Genomic DNA, 14680 nt, shown 5'->3' with positions numbered 1-14680 from the left:
GTAACTGGTTATCAACAACGAACCAGGGTATAGACGAAAACTTGGAGCATACGCGGGTGTTACGGGTGATAAGCGATAAGCGAGAAAACTGGAGAAGAAAATCAGACACCGTACTTCAGTACAATATCGCCGCAAACGAAGTCGACTGTCAAGTGACTACGATTGACGGCGGACGTCATTCAAATAACAACAATAACAACAACAATAATTCACGTTTTTTAATAACAACGAGCAGTTGTGTAGTGACAATAATCTGTAAAAAGTTCGTCGGGCCGCCGCGAGTTTTCTCGCGCAAGTTACCGTCGCTGTTGCGGCTTCTCAGCCGACTGCCGAGTTAAGTCGGCGCGGAAGTTGCGTGCGTGCGATCTGCGGCCGTCCCGTTTCGGTGTTCGCGGCAATGCGCCCCGCCGGACAATCGGTATTTGGCCAACGTTCGCTCAGACGTGTTACCCTATGCGTGTCCGCCACCGTCGCGGATTGAACGCCGTCCATCTGTCCGGGTAATGGTCTCTAACCATGGGCGCGCAGCAGACCAAGGATCGCGCCCTGACCTCTGGATCGCTGACCGTGCGCAGCATCAGGTCCAAGCCGCGGTTTTCCAACATCAAAGACGGCAAGAACCAAGGGCTGAACATATTCACCGAACATAGTGGTGAGCAACAGTTCTCGTTTGTTAGGTATTAATAGGTATGTGTCATTAAAGATGCGTTGCACATGAGTCACAAATTCTATCGGTGACTATACTGCTCACTATGCCTATACTATTTTATAACATAAAATGTTATCCGTCATGCCTACTATTGGATCAAAATCTGTTACAATATTTATCATGGTGCGAGGTTAACGGTTAAGAGTAAATAAAAAAAATTTAAACAAGATGGTAGGTTTTCTATTTGATCTGAAACACATTTGTATGTGTTTTTGTATTAAAATATGTGTACAGCAATATTTACAATATTAACAACGCACACTTTCTGATAGGTATTGAGTATAATAGGTAACTAACACTTGTAAAATATAAACAACGTTTAAGTGTACCTACATTTTTATATTAATCTATCTAGAACTGATAGGGGATTATGTTACATTCAACAATTCATGTACAAAATATCTACAAATGAATTATACATTTTTTATACCTAAGTACCTATAAAAAGAAGTTTATGGTTTATTACCTATTACAAGCTAAACGTATATGTATTTAATAGTTTATTGGTAATAATTATAAACCGACACTTGTTTACTGAATTCATATCTTGTTTTTTTTTACCTATTTTTGATTATATACCAGAAATTAAGGGGAATAATTCATGATATAAGAATAAGATTTGTACAAAAATAATATTAAATTACCAAAAAAGTCTTCCTATTATTTAATCACATACCTACCAAACCTCACCTATTTAATCAAAATAATAGCATAATCTAAACATTACATTAGATCTACTTAACTGAAAAATAAAGGTAGTTTAAATAACACAATAAATTAGGTTACCATGTATTACTTAATGTATATTGGAATATAGTTACCTCATATGTTGAATTTATGTTAAGTACTAAATAATTATAGTTTTTTGCAATAACAATAATTAAAATAGGTACATAGTACTTAAAATAATTAATATTAAATTTAAATATATGGTAAAAATATTGGTGATATTAATATTGTTATTTTGTATCATATATACAGATAAAAACTTGTACCTAAGTACAATGTTTTAAACACATAACGTTTAAAAATGTAGGTAGACAGAAATAATGTAAATACTTAGTGATTGTACTTGATAATAATTTCATTTTGCTTGAAAGTAATAGCCATCTCAAAGAAAGATTCTTACTAATTTCTGAAATTTTCTGCTCTAGTTAATTTTGTAAATTTAAAAAATATATATATTTAAGGAAAATATATTGATAATTAAATAGATCAGATTTTAGATATAATGTAAAAATTATACTGTATTATACTGATATAAAATGTACTTACTAGAATGTATAAAGATTTATAGGTATTAATCAATCAGAAAATATAATATTATATCAACATAAAATATATTGTAAGCTATAAATTAGAATAATCCTGATATATATTTTGTCTCAAAAGAAAACAATCACTTTTTGTGCAATGTGATTGATATAGTCAGATACAAAATTGATCTTCTTTACAATTAGCCATAAGATTTATCTAACTAATCTTGTTGACTAACAGATATGAGTAGGTACATTTATAAATTATTTTTGTAGGCCAATCACATTGCTTGTTTTTACTTACCTAATTTTACCTTTTACTTAATTGTAGAATCAGTTAAAAATAATATTGTTTGAATAAATAAAAATTGTTTTATAGTTACCTACCATCTTCATCTACTATAAAATGCATATTAATAAATTAAGTGAATACTAGTTACATTTATTTAATAATTTTTAACTTCATTTAAAAACTCTATTTTTATATCTAACTTATTTAAAAAAATGTTACTAAATGTTTAGGTATTTTAAATTTATTTAATAATTTAAAAATACAATTTATTTTTTCAGAAGCATTATTACAAAGTCGACCTTTACCTCACATACCAGATCTTCCTGATGGTGATCCTCCTGGGACCATTCCTTCAGGTGGTGGAAGTTCTGGTGGCTCTATTGGTGGTACAATTTCAAGCAACTTAGAATCTTCAATTCGATGGACATCAAAAGAAAACTTATTGCAATCCCAAGAAGATGATGATCCACAGTTATTTGTTGCTTTGTATGATTTTCAAGCAGGCGGTGATAACCAACTTAGTCTTAAAAAAGGTTGTTTTTCAATTAATTACTTATTGATTTTTAGTTATAAATAATGTTTCTTACGTTTTCTTTTTATTAATTTTGTTTAGGAGAACAAGTTCGTATTTTATCTTACAACAAAAGTGGTGAATGGTGTGAGGCACATGCATCACCAGGACAAGTTGGTTGGGTACCATCAAACTATGTTACACCCGTTAACTCATTGGAGAAACATTCTTGGTATCATGGTCCTATATCAAGAAATGCCGCTGAATATTTGTTAAGCTCTGGAATAAATGGTAGCTTTTTAGTCCGGGAAAGCGAAAGTTCTCCAGGTCAAAGATCTATATCATTAAGATATGAAGGACGTGTTTACCATTATCGCATTAATGAAGATACTTCTGATGGAAAAGTATATCATTTTTTCAACTTTTAAATTGTTAAATCAAAATGGTATTTATAACATACTATATTATATCTAGGTGTATGTGACTACAGAGAGTCGTTTTAACACTCTTGCTGAATTAGTTCATCATCATTCAATGCATTCTGATGGTCTAATTACACAACTTTTATATCCAGCTCCTAAACATAACAAGCCTACAGTGTTTGCACTTAGTCCTGAACCCGATGAGTGGGAAATTAATAGGACAGATATTGTTATGAGACACAAACTTGGTGGTGGACAATATGGTGATGTTTATGAAGCTGTTTGGAAACGATATAATATGACTGTTGCAGTAAAAACCTTAAAGGTTACTTATTTCATTATATTTATTAGGAATTTTTATAAATTAATTGTTTTAATAAGTGATAAAATTGTATATTGTATATTTGGTCATTTATTGTTAATTTACAACATTGGTCAACACGATGAATTTAATAATTTTACAGGAAGACACAATGGCACTCAAAGATTTTTTAGAAGAAGCAGCCATTATGAAGGAAATGAAACATCCAAATTTAGTTCAATTGCTAGGTATTATAATAGTTTAACATGCTAATATTTGTATTTAATTATTATTTTTTTGTTCTATTCAATATGTACAGGTGTTTGTACTAGAGAACCACCATTTTATATAATAACAGAATTCATGAGTAAAGGAAATCTATTGGATTATTTACGGCAAGGAAATAGGGAAAATATTAATGCAGTTGTTCTCATGTATATGGCCACTCAAATAGCTAGTGCTATGAGTTATTTAGAAAGTCGCATGTTTATTCATAGGTGAATATTTTTTTAAAATATTAATTTGTTGTAGTCAATTGCTCATAATTTCTTTTTGTAGGGATTTGGCTGCACGTAACTGTCTTGTTGGTGAAAATCATCTTGTTAAAGTTGCTGATTTTGGCCTGGCTCGATTAATGCGGGACGACACTTACACAGCACATGCAGGTGCAAAATTTCCTATTAAATGGACTGCGCCAGAAGGCTTGGCTTATAACAAATTTTCAACCAAAGTATGCTTTTTTTAGTTTATTTTAATTTAATTTTTAAACTAACATGTTTGTTCATTATAGTCTGATGTGTGGGCATTTGGTGTTTTATTGTGGGAAATTGCTACGTATGGTATGTCACCATATCCTGGTGTTGATTTAACTGATGTTTATCATATGTTAGAAAAAGGATACAGGTATGGAAATACATATTTTTTTAAATGATGAGAATTTTAGATTAAAATAAAACGAACATATCTTAATATTAGAATGGATTGCCCACCTGGATGCCCACCAAATATTTATCAGCTAATGAAACAGTGCTGGCAGTGGGCTCCAAATGAGAGGCCAACTTTTAAAGAAATCCATCATGCCTTGGAAAATATGTTTCAAGAATCCAATATTATTGAAGGTAAAAATATTATTTAATTTTTATAATAGTATATTGTAAGAAAAATTTGTACTAAAAAAGTGGCCTGTTATTCATTGTAGAGGTGGAAAAACAGTTACAAGGGAGCTCAACGCCTCAATTATCACATAAAAAATCTCACGGAAATAGTTCTAATATCATGGGTACCTCTTTGGAGTCAAATGGTAAATTATTTTATAATTTAAATTAAAAGTTTATTACATATATTTTACAAATGCAAAATATTTTTCAGAAGCAATTACACAAGTTGAACGTAATTTGTCTACATTTGGTGGGCCAGTGGTTAAAGGAAGCCTTGTACAATTACGACGCCCAACAAATAAACGTGGAAAAACTGCCCCGGCTCCACCCAAACGTACCAGGTAGTTTTGTTATATTTTTGGCCATCTTACAATTATTTTAAAATCTTGTGACATTTAAAATTTTCAGTTTGTTGTCATCATGCAGTTCATTTAGGGATTCACATTATGGAGGTCCAGTTATGGCTGATCAAAATGATGCAGCCATGTCTCTTCCTCCTCAACATTTTTTTGAAGATAACTTTCCACCAAACGGTTTGTTTAAGACAAAAAAGATAAAAATAATAGTTCAATTTTATATTTTATATTTTTATTAATTATATTAATTGACATTTAATATATTATCAATATTAAATGTTAAGTCAATATAAATTTTGTTACCTTTATAGGCTTAATACATAAATTAATCAATCAAATTAAATTTTAAAGTTTGTTCATCTACATAAGACATTTCAAATTTAATATAAAAAATATGACATTTGATTAGCAACTAACACAAATCATAAGCTTACATAAACCTTGATAAATATTTCATGTATAAAATTAGATTTATATAGCTTGTGTGTGTGTGGGGGGGGGGGGGTCTATAATTGATAAATAGTACTAATATATTATTATTTTGCATGCATTATAAATTATTATGTAAAGTCTGCTTCTTGCAAATCAATTATTTGTTCATTTTCTCCGATCAGTACTCATGAGCTCTATCATAATCTTTTACATTGTACATATAATATTTTATTTTATAAGCGGTGTTAGGAAAATTCTTTGGTGGACAATCCTTCAAATCTATGTTTATTAAATGTTGTTTTTGCGTTAAATATTGTTGCAGGAATTACCAAAGAGCTGCACAACGTTGTGAACAGCCTGGCCGATAGCGATGGCGCCAGCGAAGAAAGTGCCGAACCGGCGGAAACCGAAAACGAATGTACTCAAATACCGCAGCTAAACCGAGTGCACCGCGGTTCCTTGACCAAAAAGACGTCCAAACACCAAGCGTCACACCCACTTTACCAAAGAGACAATGGCAACCTAGACACGCCGAAGGTCGCGGCGCTTGAAGTGCAGAACGTGAAGCGCGCAATCAACCGGTACGGCACGTTGCCAAAAGGTGCGCGCATCGGCGCGTACCTGGAGTCGCTGAGGCACGGCAACGGCGAGTCGGCCGAGACAAGCACCGCCAAGCCGCCGGCCAGCCTGCACCGCAGCACCAACATGCCGTTGCGCCGGCCATTCCAGCAACCAGGTAATATGACTAGGAGTAACTCGTCGACGAATTTTCAGCCGTCATCGCCGAGGACGGTACGCGCCCAACCGGCACCGCCGAACCTCGCAGACCTGGAGTTCCCGCCGCCGCCGCCTCCCGAAGACCTCGACCACGAGGAGATGTCCACGTTCCGATTCGGCGTGAGTCTCCGGCACAGGGAACCGTCGACAGATTCGTGCAACAGCGCCAAATCGGAACCGGCCAGACTGAAATGCGTGGCGGCGGCGCGCAAGGACAGGCTGCAGCATGACGGAAAATCGGCGTCGGCGGCTGTCGTCGTCGTCGAACCGTCGCCCGTCATGTCAAAAAAGAACATCGCAGTTGCCGAAGTGTCGCCGTCGTCGGACGAAGACACCGCCGCCGGCAGAGACGTGAAAAGTCTCGTTCCGGACATCATGAAGGAAATGATGGAACTGAAACATCACTCCGCGGCCGGCGACAAGAAACAAACGACCACTGCGGGCAAGGACGATCAGCAACAGCAGCGGCCCGTGTCTCCGGTCGATTTCAAAACCGGTCTCAGGAAGGTGCAAGTCGCTAAAGACGACCAACATCACCACAATCACCAGCAACAGCAACCGCAGTTGCAGCGCATCGACAACAACATCGCGGAGATCAAATCGCAGTTGAAAAAAGTGAAAATCGACGAGAAAAAAGACGGCGGTGGTGAGTTGGTCGAGTCTGTCGTTGACGGTGACGGCGACGACAAGCGTCGGAGTACCGGCAGCATAAGCAGCCTGAAGAAGCTTTGGGAGGGTGAGAGCCCGCCGTCGGAGGTCGCGGTGCCGGTGGCGGCGAAAGAGAGACGCGTCTGGCCGCCCCCGCACGACGATAACCGGCCGGTTGTGCCGGTGAAGCCGTCGTCGGCGGCGGCCGCTGCTGCCGCCGCCGCCACCAAGTCGTCAACCACCACCACCAACACCAACAAGTCGAACGCGATATACGCGACGCCGGGCGCCGCGTCGCCGTCCAACATCTTGGAACAGTGGCAGACGGTGGACAGTAGTCTAAGGGCCCTGCGCGCCGCTCCATCCGTCACGTCGGCCGGCTGGCTGTCGCTATCCGACAAGGTGGGCGGCTTCCACTCTTCGTGCCTGAACTACGCCGACACGGCCGCGCCACCGAACCTCAGGTTCCACCTGCGAGAGCTACTCAACAGATTGGAATCGCAGTCCCGGCAAATGCGGTCCGCGGGCGGTGGCCGCCAACAAACTGACCACTCGACTATATTCCAGACACTGGACGGCACCCTCAAGGACATACTCAACGTCATACAGAGATAGAACTTGTCGGCCCGCCGTCGCCAGTCACCACTGAGCTGCCGCCACTGATGTGTGTGTAGTCGTATTGTTCTACACGCAGCACTACTTACTACCTTACTACCTATATAACTATACTATATATATATATAAATATTATGTATTTAATTACTCGCTTGTTCTACGAAAATACCGCCCGGGCGCCGCGGCGTCACATTCCTTTAACGATTTATATATATATATATAATATTCTTTTCTATACGAAATTATTTATTATTTTTTTGATTATGATTATGGTTATTATTATTATTATTATTATTATTATTTTGAGTTTTGACTGTACAGACATAATATTATACTTTCTCTTATAAGAATAATATCTTTGAAAACAACAACAACAAAAAAGTGTATACCTAAACATTTTGCATTATATACGTGTATTACCTATGCGTAATGTGACTTCGATGTTGGCAGATTTTTCGTTTTTTTTCTAATATCCGATATGGAAGACCAACAAGAACGTCTAGAGGTGAACTTTATTGTAATTTTTACCATCTTGGAATGATAATAATATTTTATATTTCACCATTATTGATCAGATTTACCATGAATAATTCATACAATTATTGTACTTGACAAGCGAACGTAGAAAATACTTAAATTTTCTTATCATATTTATCAAGTAGGTATATCGCTTATGTGTGGTCGCCTCTCGGATTGCAACTTTTTCAAGCATATATCGAAAATATTTCGATTCATTGCGATTGATTAGGATGAGGAGACACTTTAATATTACATTTGGCAATCATCAAGCGTTCAGTTTAAAAAAAAAAAATACATATATCAACAGTTTGTACTTCGCCTTGGCATACAAATTACTAAATTAGAATCATAGAAAAATAGTTTCTTCATAATCGTCCTTTGTTTAACGCATTCCGTCACATTGTTTGAACTGCACATAATAATCTACAAGTATACATAAGAGCGTAGAGGTGGTCCTCAAAAAAAAAAAGAAAAACAATTAATATGTAAATTATAAAATAATTAATACTAAAATCATTACACGTATGTTTTTTATCGCTTTCACTGGTTTTTGGAAAGTTCACGACGTCGTTTTTTTTTTTTTATACCTTTCGTGATCAATTCTTTTGGGTGTTAATTATTATATTCATGTTATTATTATAAAAACACACTCCACTTACGATGTAATAATAAACTTGCTATCGACAGCAGTAAAGTATTATTCAAGTCCCGAACCCCGAGTGCCTGTTCTCTACTTATACATTTTTTTTATTACTTACGCGCGTGCGTTGACAGATATTCCCGTAAGCAGTAATTTCGGCACACAACTATTTCAATAATTTATTGTACCTACCTATTTGTATTTTGTATTTTTACGTGTTTCGACTTTACTTATTATCCTGAACGACCATTAGCTAGCGTTTGTGTGTGTGTGTGTATGTGTGCGTGTTTATTTCGTCGCGATTAATTTTTTTACTTTTTTTATATTTCTACCTAAACCATTAAACTGCCCATATTTTGTTGCTCAATGATTTGTTAATTTTTACCATACCTGTAAGATATGATTACACCAAGATATCGATTTATTTATACTTACCCCTCTTTGTGTTTTTTTTATCCATTATTATTATTATTATTATTATTTTTTTTTTAAAATTAATTACATATTTACCCCTTCCCCCACTCTCTTGTTTTCCCGTCATATTTGACACATGTATCGTCAATGAATCGTACGCCCACATCTTATTGTATAAATGCGGTTTTCGAGTAATATTTAATATATTCAATTATATATATAAAAAAAATTGAAAAGACTGAAATGATTTTGTCCACTGGTAGGCCTTTGTAAATTATTAATATTGCGAAAGTATACACACGTCATGTCCATCGCAATATTATGGGCATAAGAGAGAAGAAATTATCTTTAAATATATATTATGTATACCTACGTACCTAATCATAAATATTATATTATATTATAATTGTATAATATTAAAATTATAAAAATGTTTCATTTTAAAATACTGATCTAGTCTTTATATAGTTGTAGGTTATTTTTTTTTTCGTATCTAAAATGCACGTTATACCTAAATATTATATTATTTTCTAATTTCTATTAATGAATCTTACGATGTTTTACTGTTTTAGCGGTCCGCCTGTCTTGATACAAGTCTTACGTCTATTATATTATATTATTAGGTACTATATTCTATTATTCTATTAGGTATATAGAACTTACTACGCGGAAGCGAACGCAAAACATTTATTACAACGATATTATTTTATTTTATAAATCAATAATTTATGTTAATATATTATATTTATATATATATATATATATATATATAAAAAAATAGTGAGTACTATAAATACTATTGACAATGTTACGATTAGAAATAAATGTAATTTTTATAATATTTAAATGCTGTTTAAGATTTTTATTTTTTTCTCGTATTTTTATTAATCGACGGACTCCAGTGTGACTTCCGAGTGTAATAGTGTCAACTTATCCGAGCCTTATCGATTACTAATGTCGATTTACAATCAGCTATCTAATTAATAGTTAAGATGGCGTTACATATCCGAATGCATTGTCTGCGGTTCTTGAATTTTAGGAGTGATGACCCTCCGAGGTCCACCTTATTTAAAAGCAATATTTTGAGGATACCCCTCCTTCTGGCCTTCTAACATATTAATTATATCTTAATTAGACATTTAATTATTCAGGTGAGAACATTTGTTTTCAAAATTTAAGCTTTGGGCTTGTCTCTCTTTCTCAAAAGCGTTAAATGGTGAGTAGTAGGCGTTCTAAAAATGCATTTAACTCTGATATGTTCGATATTATTGAGCGATCTCATAGGAGTGCGCAGACTTAATTCGCAGGTTATGCAATAAGAAAAATGGGTGCTCTCAAAAAAAAAAAAAAAACCTAACCTCTATTGCACTTAAGATACGTTCTACATAATTTTATTGAATTAAAAGAAAGAATAAATAATTTATTCTAAAAACGATTCTGAGCCGTTAAACATTTTCTTTTACCACATATAGAATTTGATCTATATTCTACAATGTAAGTTTTTTTAAATATACTACTTAGCTTCATTGCTCTCTCAAAATCTAAAATCACACATAGTTTTACAATAGAATATTAAACAATGCATTGTAGAAATAAGTAGTTTGAAATTTGAATTATATTTATTAAAAGAAACTGTATTATTTCTTAAAGATTAAGTATTTATATCCTATATTAAATGTCTTTAAACAATTTTAACATATAGATATTATTAAAAATGCTTTGGTATGATAAACATGGGTCCTTTAAGTGAAGTCGCAGTCTATGCAGCGGCATATCCTACGGGGCTAGGTAAATTGAGTCCGAGATAAGTTGTACATTTTGAAAGCGGTAAATTGAGTCCTGAGTAAAAATAGGTAGTAGGTAAGTTGAGTCCCAGAAAAAATAAGGCAGTAGGTAATTTGAGTCCCAGGGAAAAACGATTTATATGCATTTGAAATTAAAAAATGTGCACTATAAAATTTTTATTTGTGATTTGTGGACAATTCGTTGACTGCATGTATATGATTTTGAAAATAGCAACATGTATTTTTATTGCATAAAAAATAATTATATAATTAATAAAAATGCATGTTGCTATTTTCAAAATCATATACATGCAGTCAATGAATTGTCCACAAATCACAAATAAAAATTTTATAGTGCATATTTTTAAATTTTAAATGCATATAAATCATTTTTCCCTGGGACTCAAATTACCTACTACCTTATTTTTTCCGGGACTCAACTTACCTACTACCTATTTTTACCCGGGACTCAATTTGCCGAGTTAGGGTCATTTGGGACTCAATTTACCAACTCCGTATCCTACATACCCCGTGCGCACGCCTATTAATTATGAGTGATCTATTACAAAATTTGTCAATTCCCTGTGATATCAAACATTGAAACATTAACAGAGTTAAATCTATCATTTAATATTGGTTGTTATATTGAGTTTATAAGTAAAAATATAATTTAGTGAACTTAGAGTTTTTATTTTTACATTTATATTTTAAAGTGAGTTATGATATTATTTTTATTAAATATGAAAATGGTATGGTGCAGTGTCTCTGCCACTGCAATTCATGTTAAGTGCTTACAAAAAATTACTACAGCATTCGATATGTATTGCAATTTGTAGAATCTCAAGCGCCGTTAACAAATTGTTACCTAATCATACTATTGTATTGCGAGCTTTTCCGAAAATTCATTACAGCGTTAAGAGCAACTGCATACTAACTTTCTGATGAAACCCCCATTAAGCAGTGCCTATAAATACATGGTAGATTCTTGAGTGAGCAGTACGCCTTTGTATGAATACTAGTATAATTACGATGTTGGGATTTGATAATTTTGTGCTAATCTATAGTAGACTGTAGTTCAGTACCATAGGTATTTAATTACAATAATTTAGGTATTTTGAAAATAGTTCTGTACTTCGGTAATATATTTTGCAAAATACTGGGTGGTTCGTTTAACGTATGTCACTAATTGTTTTAAAATCTTAAGTCGTAGAGAAAATTTTTTTATCGTTATCTATTGTTTTTAATTTATTTTTATGTTAACATGCATTTATAATTCCTTATTTCAAAACAGATTATTTTTCGTAGTATTTGATGTACATAAAAGTTGAATTTTAAACTATTGGTGTATGAGTTTTAAGTATTTAAATTGATGATGAGCGGTTCCGGTGTGGTACGGTCGTACCCACAGGGAGGTGTAGGTACCCCGAAAATATTTGTCCTCGATACAGCTCGTCGAAAATTCAAGCCTTAGAATCAAAAAACTAATTGTTTGAAATTTGATTTTTATAAACAGAAATACTCCAAATAATATTCCACTATGGAATATGATATAAAAGTACATATATGTCATCATCTGAAAGAGTAAAATACTTAGGAAATTATAATGATAAAAAATAGTAAAAAATATTTTCCAAAAATGGTGTTTTGAATTACTTATCACCGTGGGAATGAAATGAACTAAAAGTCTGAAACGTTATTTATTTATTTATTTGAAATATAGGATGGAAGAGTGTTATTCGTTAAATGAATCACCATTCACCTCGTATATATATAATACATTTTGAGCTGAGCTATGAATTTATTGATTTTTCAATGATGTGTGTGTGTTATTTGTTACCTGTGTCCTTTCCAAGTAGTAACAATCATTAGATTATCGAGTTTAGTACCTATCTTTTTTAGAAGCAAACAATTTCAAGTATGTACATTTATAAATGATTGAAAAAAAAACTAATATTAGGAAAAACGGGAATTTTACTTAAAAACAGCTTTTGATACAAACGATTTTATTTTATTGAAAAAAAAAGAATATTCAATTATATAGATTCTTGGATTTTTCACTAAGTTTTTTCATAACTATTTGTAATACGTGGTATAATATTCAAAAGATTTTAACGCTTTTGAGCTATTTATAGAAATTATTGTGTTTTTAATTATTTTTTTTAAATTTAAATATCGATAAAACATTTATTGTTCGATAAAAAAGCTTAAAAATGTAATAGAAAGTTTCAAATAAGTTTTGGATTATAAATTACTCAACATTCTTAGATATTAAAGAATATAAGCAGGATTTTTTTTGTATGTATTTGAAAATCAAGCTTTGACAAAATTTGTTGAAAACTCGAAATTGTCAAACAATGTAATATGGTGCAACAGTATTATTTATCAAAATTCGCTTGTAGAAATTGCCAATTGAGTCATCACACGGTGACGGTGCGACTTTTACTGTTTATAGTAAGTTACGAATAGGTATTGTTAGTAGCTATAGACATATTGAGGTTATATGCAAGGCTATTTCACATTCCGAAAAAAAAACTTTATTTTCGGACGAGCATGAATGTTAAAATTATGATGAATAGAAGCTAGACTTGATCTATTGCTTTGAGCGATCTTAAGGTAGCAGTGAATAAACTTGGCAGCGAGTACAGCGATTAAATTTGCTGAACGTAATATTATAATATTAAATTATGTTTAGTAATAATATTAATATATTCGTTGGACGCCGTGGCGTATAGGCAATTTTAGTACATCGACGCGTAGATGGCTATATTAATTTAATATTATATTATTATTCTACAGTACAATACATAATAATATGTTATATGTGATATTTTAATATAATATATAGTACTCCCAACGAGGACAATGCACATGCGATGAAGACAAATTACATGTAACGAGAATCAAGTACTTGCAACAACGATAAAATATTTTCAACTAGTAACAAGAACTTGTATCTAATATCCAGAACTTGCAAGTAGCAACGAGTATTGTCAACTACCATCAAATATCTATTTTAAAAATTTACATTTTTAATAATTAAAAAAGGTTGGGCAAGTTTTGTGCATTATTTATTATATAATTTAATAATAATATATTATAATATCTATAACGGTATATTATATAATTTATATTTTATATATACTTATATATAATATATTATAATAATACCTATCTAGTATCTATAAAAGCTTTATAAGATTTGAATTCAATGATATAAAATCATTGTATTGGTATGAAAAATGATTCCGAATGAAAATGGTTTGTCAACCTAAATTGTTAAAAGTGTACTTTATGTTACAATTTTTATTTAAGTAATATTTGCTTTACCTTTAATAATATAGTAATTTAAATTAATTTTCGTCAAAAGCATTGCATCTTAATAATACGAGTATCACTTAAAATTCTGAATGACGTATGATGTTTATTATTTTTATTATTTTTTCTGTTTGTCATCATCTGTGGTACCTAGTAAAAATTACTCCAATTTTCGACAATAGCATCATCAACACTAACTATTTCCATTAGTTTTTGGAAGCATCGACCACAGGGCCAAAACAAAAAATAAAAATAGGAATTCTAATTGAAGATTTCTCCCTAGCTTTTTAAACTTCGACAAAAAAGTTTATTTGAAGATAACATTCATTTTTTATGAGCATTAAAGTTCAATTAATGTTGTATAATATTTGATATTAAATTGTTTTTAATTATTAAATTTGATTACTTATAATGTAATTTATAATTTATTAAAATCGATCACATCATTATCATAATAATAATATATCGTTTGTATTTTTCATATAACTTATATGGATTTTACGAGTAAAGTTTGGCAATGGTAATTGATAAT

General features: G+C 32.6%; 1 protein-coding gene across 2 annotated transcripts; it reads left to right on the top strand.

The window, feature by feature from the left end:
* The first annotated feature begins 76 nt into the window (after nucleotides 1-76).
* On the top strand, nucleotides 77-9896 carry Abl (tyrosine-protein kinase Abl). 2 transcript variants are annotated; one of them, XM_089222441.1, is made up of 13 exons: nucleotides 77-652; nucleotides 2536-2790; nucleotides 2871-3172; nucleotides 3243-3515; nucleotides 3655-3739; nucleotides 3811-3988; nucleotides 4050-4221; nucleotides 4282-4394; nucleotides 4467-4609; nucleotides 4690-4791; nucleotides 4863-4989; nucleotides 5057-5181; nucleotides 5759-9896. In XM_089222441.1, the coding sequence occupies exons 1-13, from the start codon at nucleotides 517-519 to the stop codon at nucleotides 7474-7476; spliced, it is 3729 nt and encodes a 1242-aa protein (XP_089078567.1). In that variant the 5' UTR covers nucleotides 77-516; the 3' UTR covers nucleotides 7477-9896. The 2 variants fall into 2 exon arrangements, with proteins under 2 accessions (XP_089078567.1, XP_015370634.2); XM_015515148.2 differs by having other exon boundaries at nucleotides 78-652; nucleotides 4860-4989.
* Nucleotides 9897-14680: the final 4784 nt, after the last annotated feature.

The sequence above is a fragment of the Diuraphis noxia genome, unplaced genomic scaffold (assembly GCF_037042655.1).
Source record: "Diuraphis noxia isolate RWA-SAM2 unplaced genomic scaffold, SU_Dnox_SAM2 contig0003, whole genome shotgun sequence".
Taxonomy (NCBI): Eukaryota; Metazoa; Arthropoda; class Insecta; order Hemiptera; family Aphididae; genus Diuraphis; species Diuraphis noxia.
The sequence above is the reverse complement of the archived record's forward strand: the minus strand, read 5'-3'. Positions and strand labels throughout refer to the sequence as shown.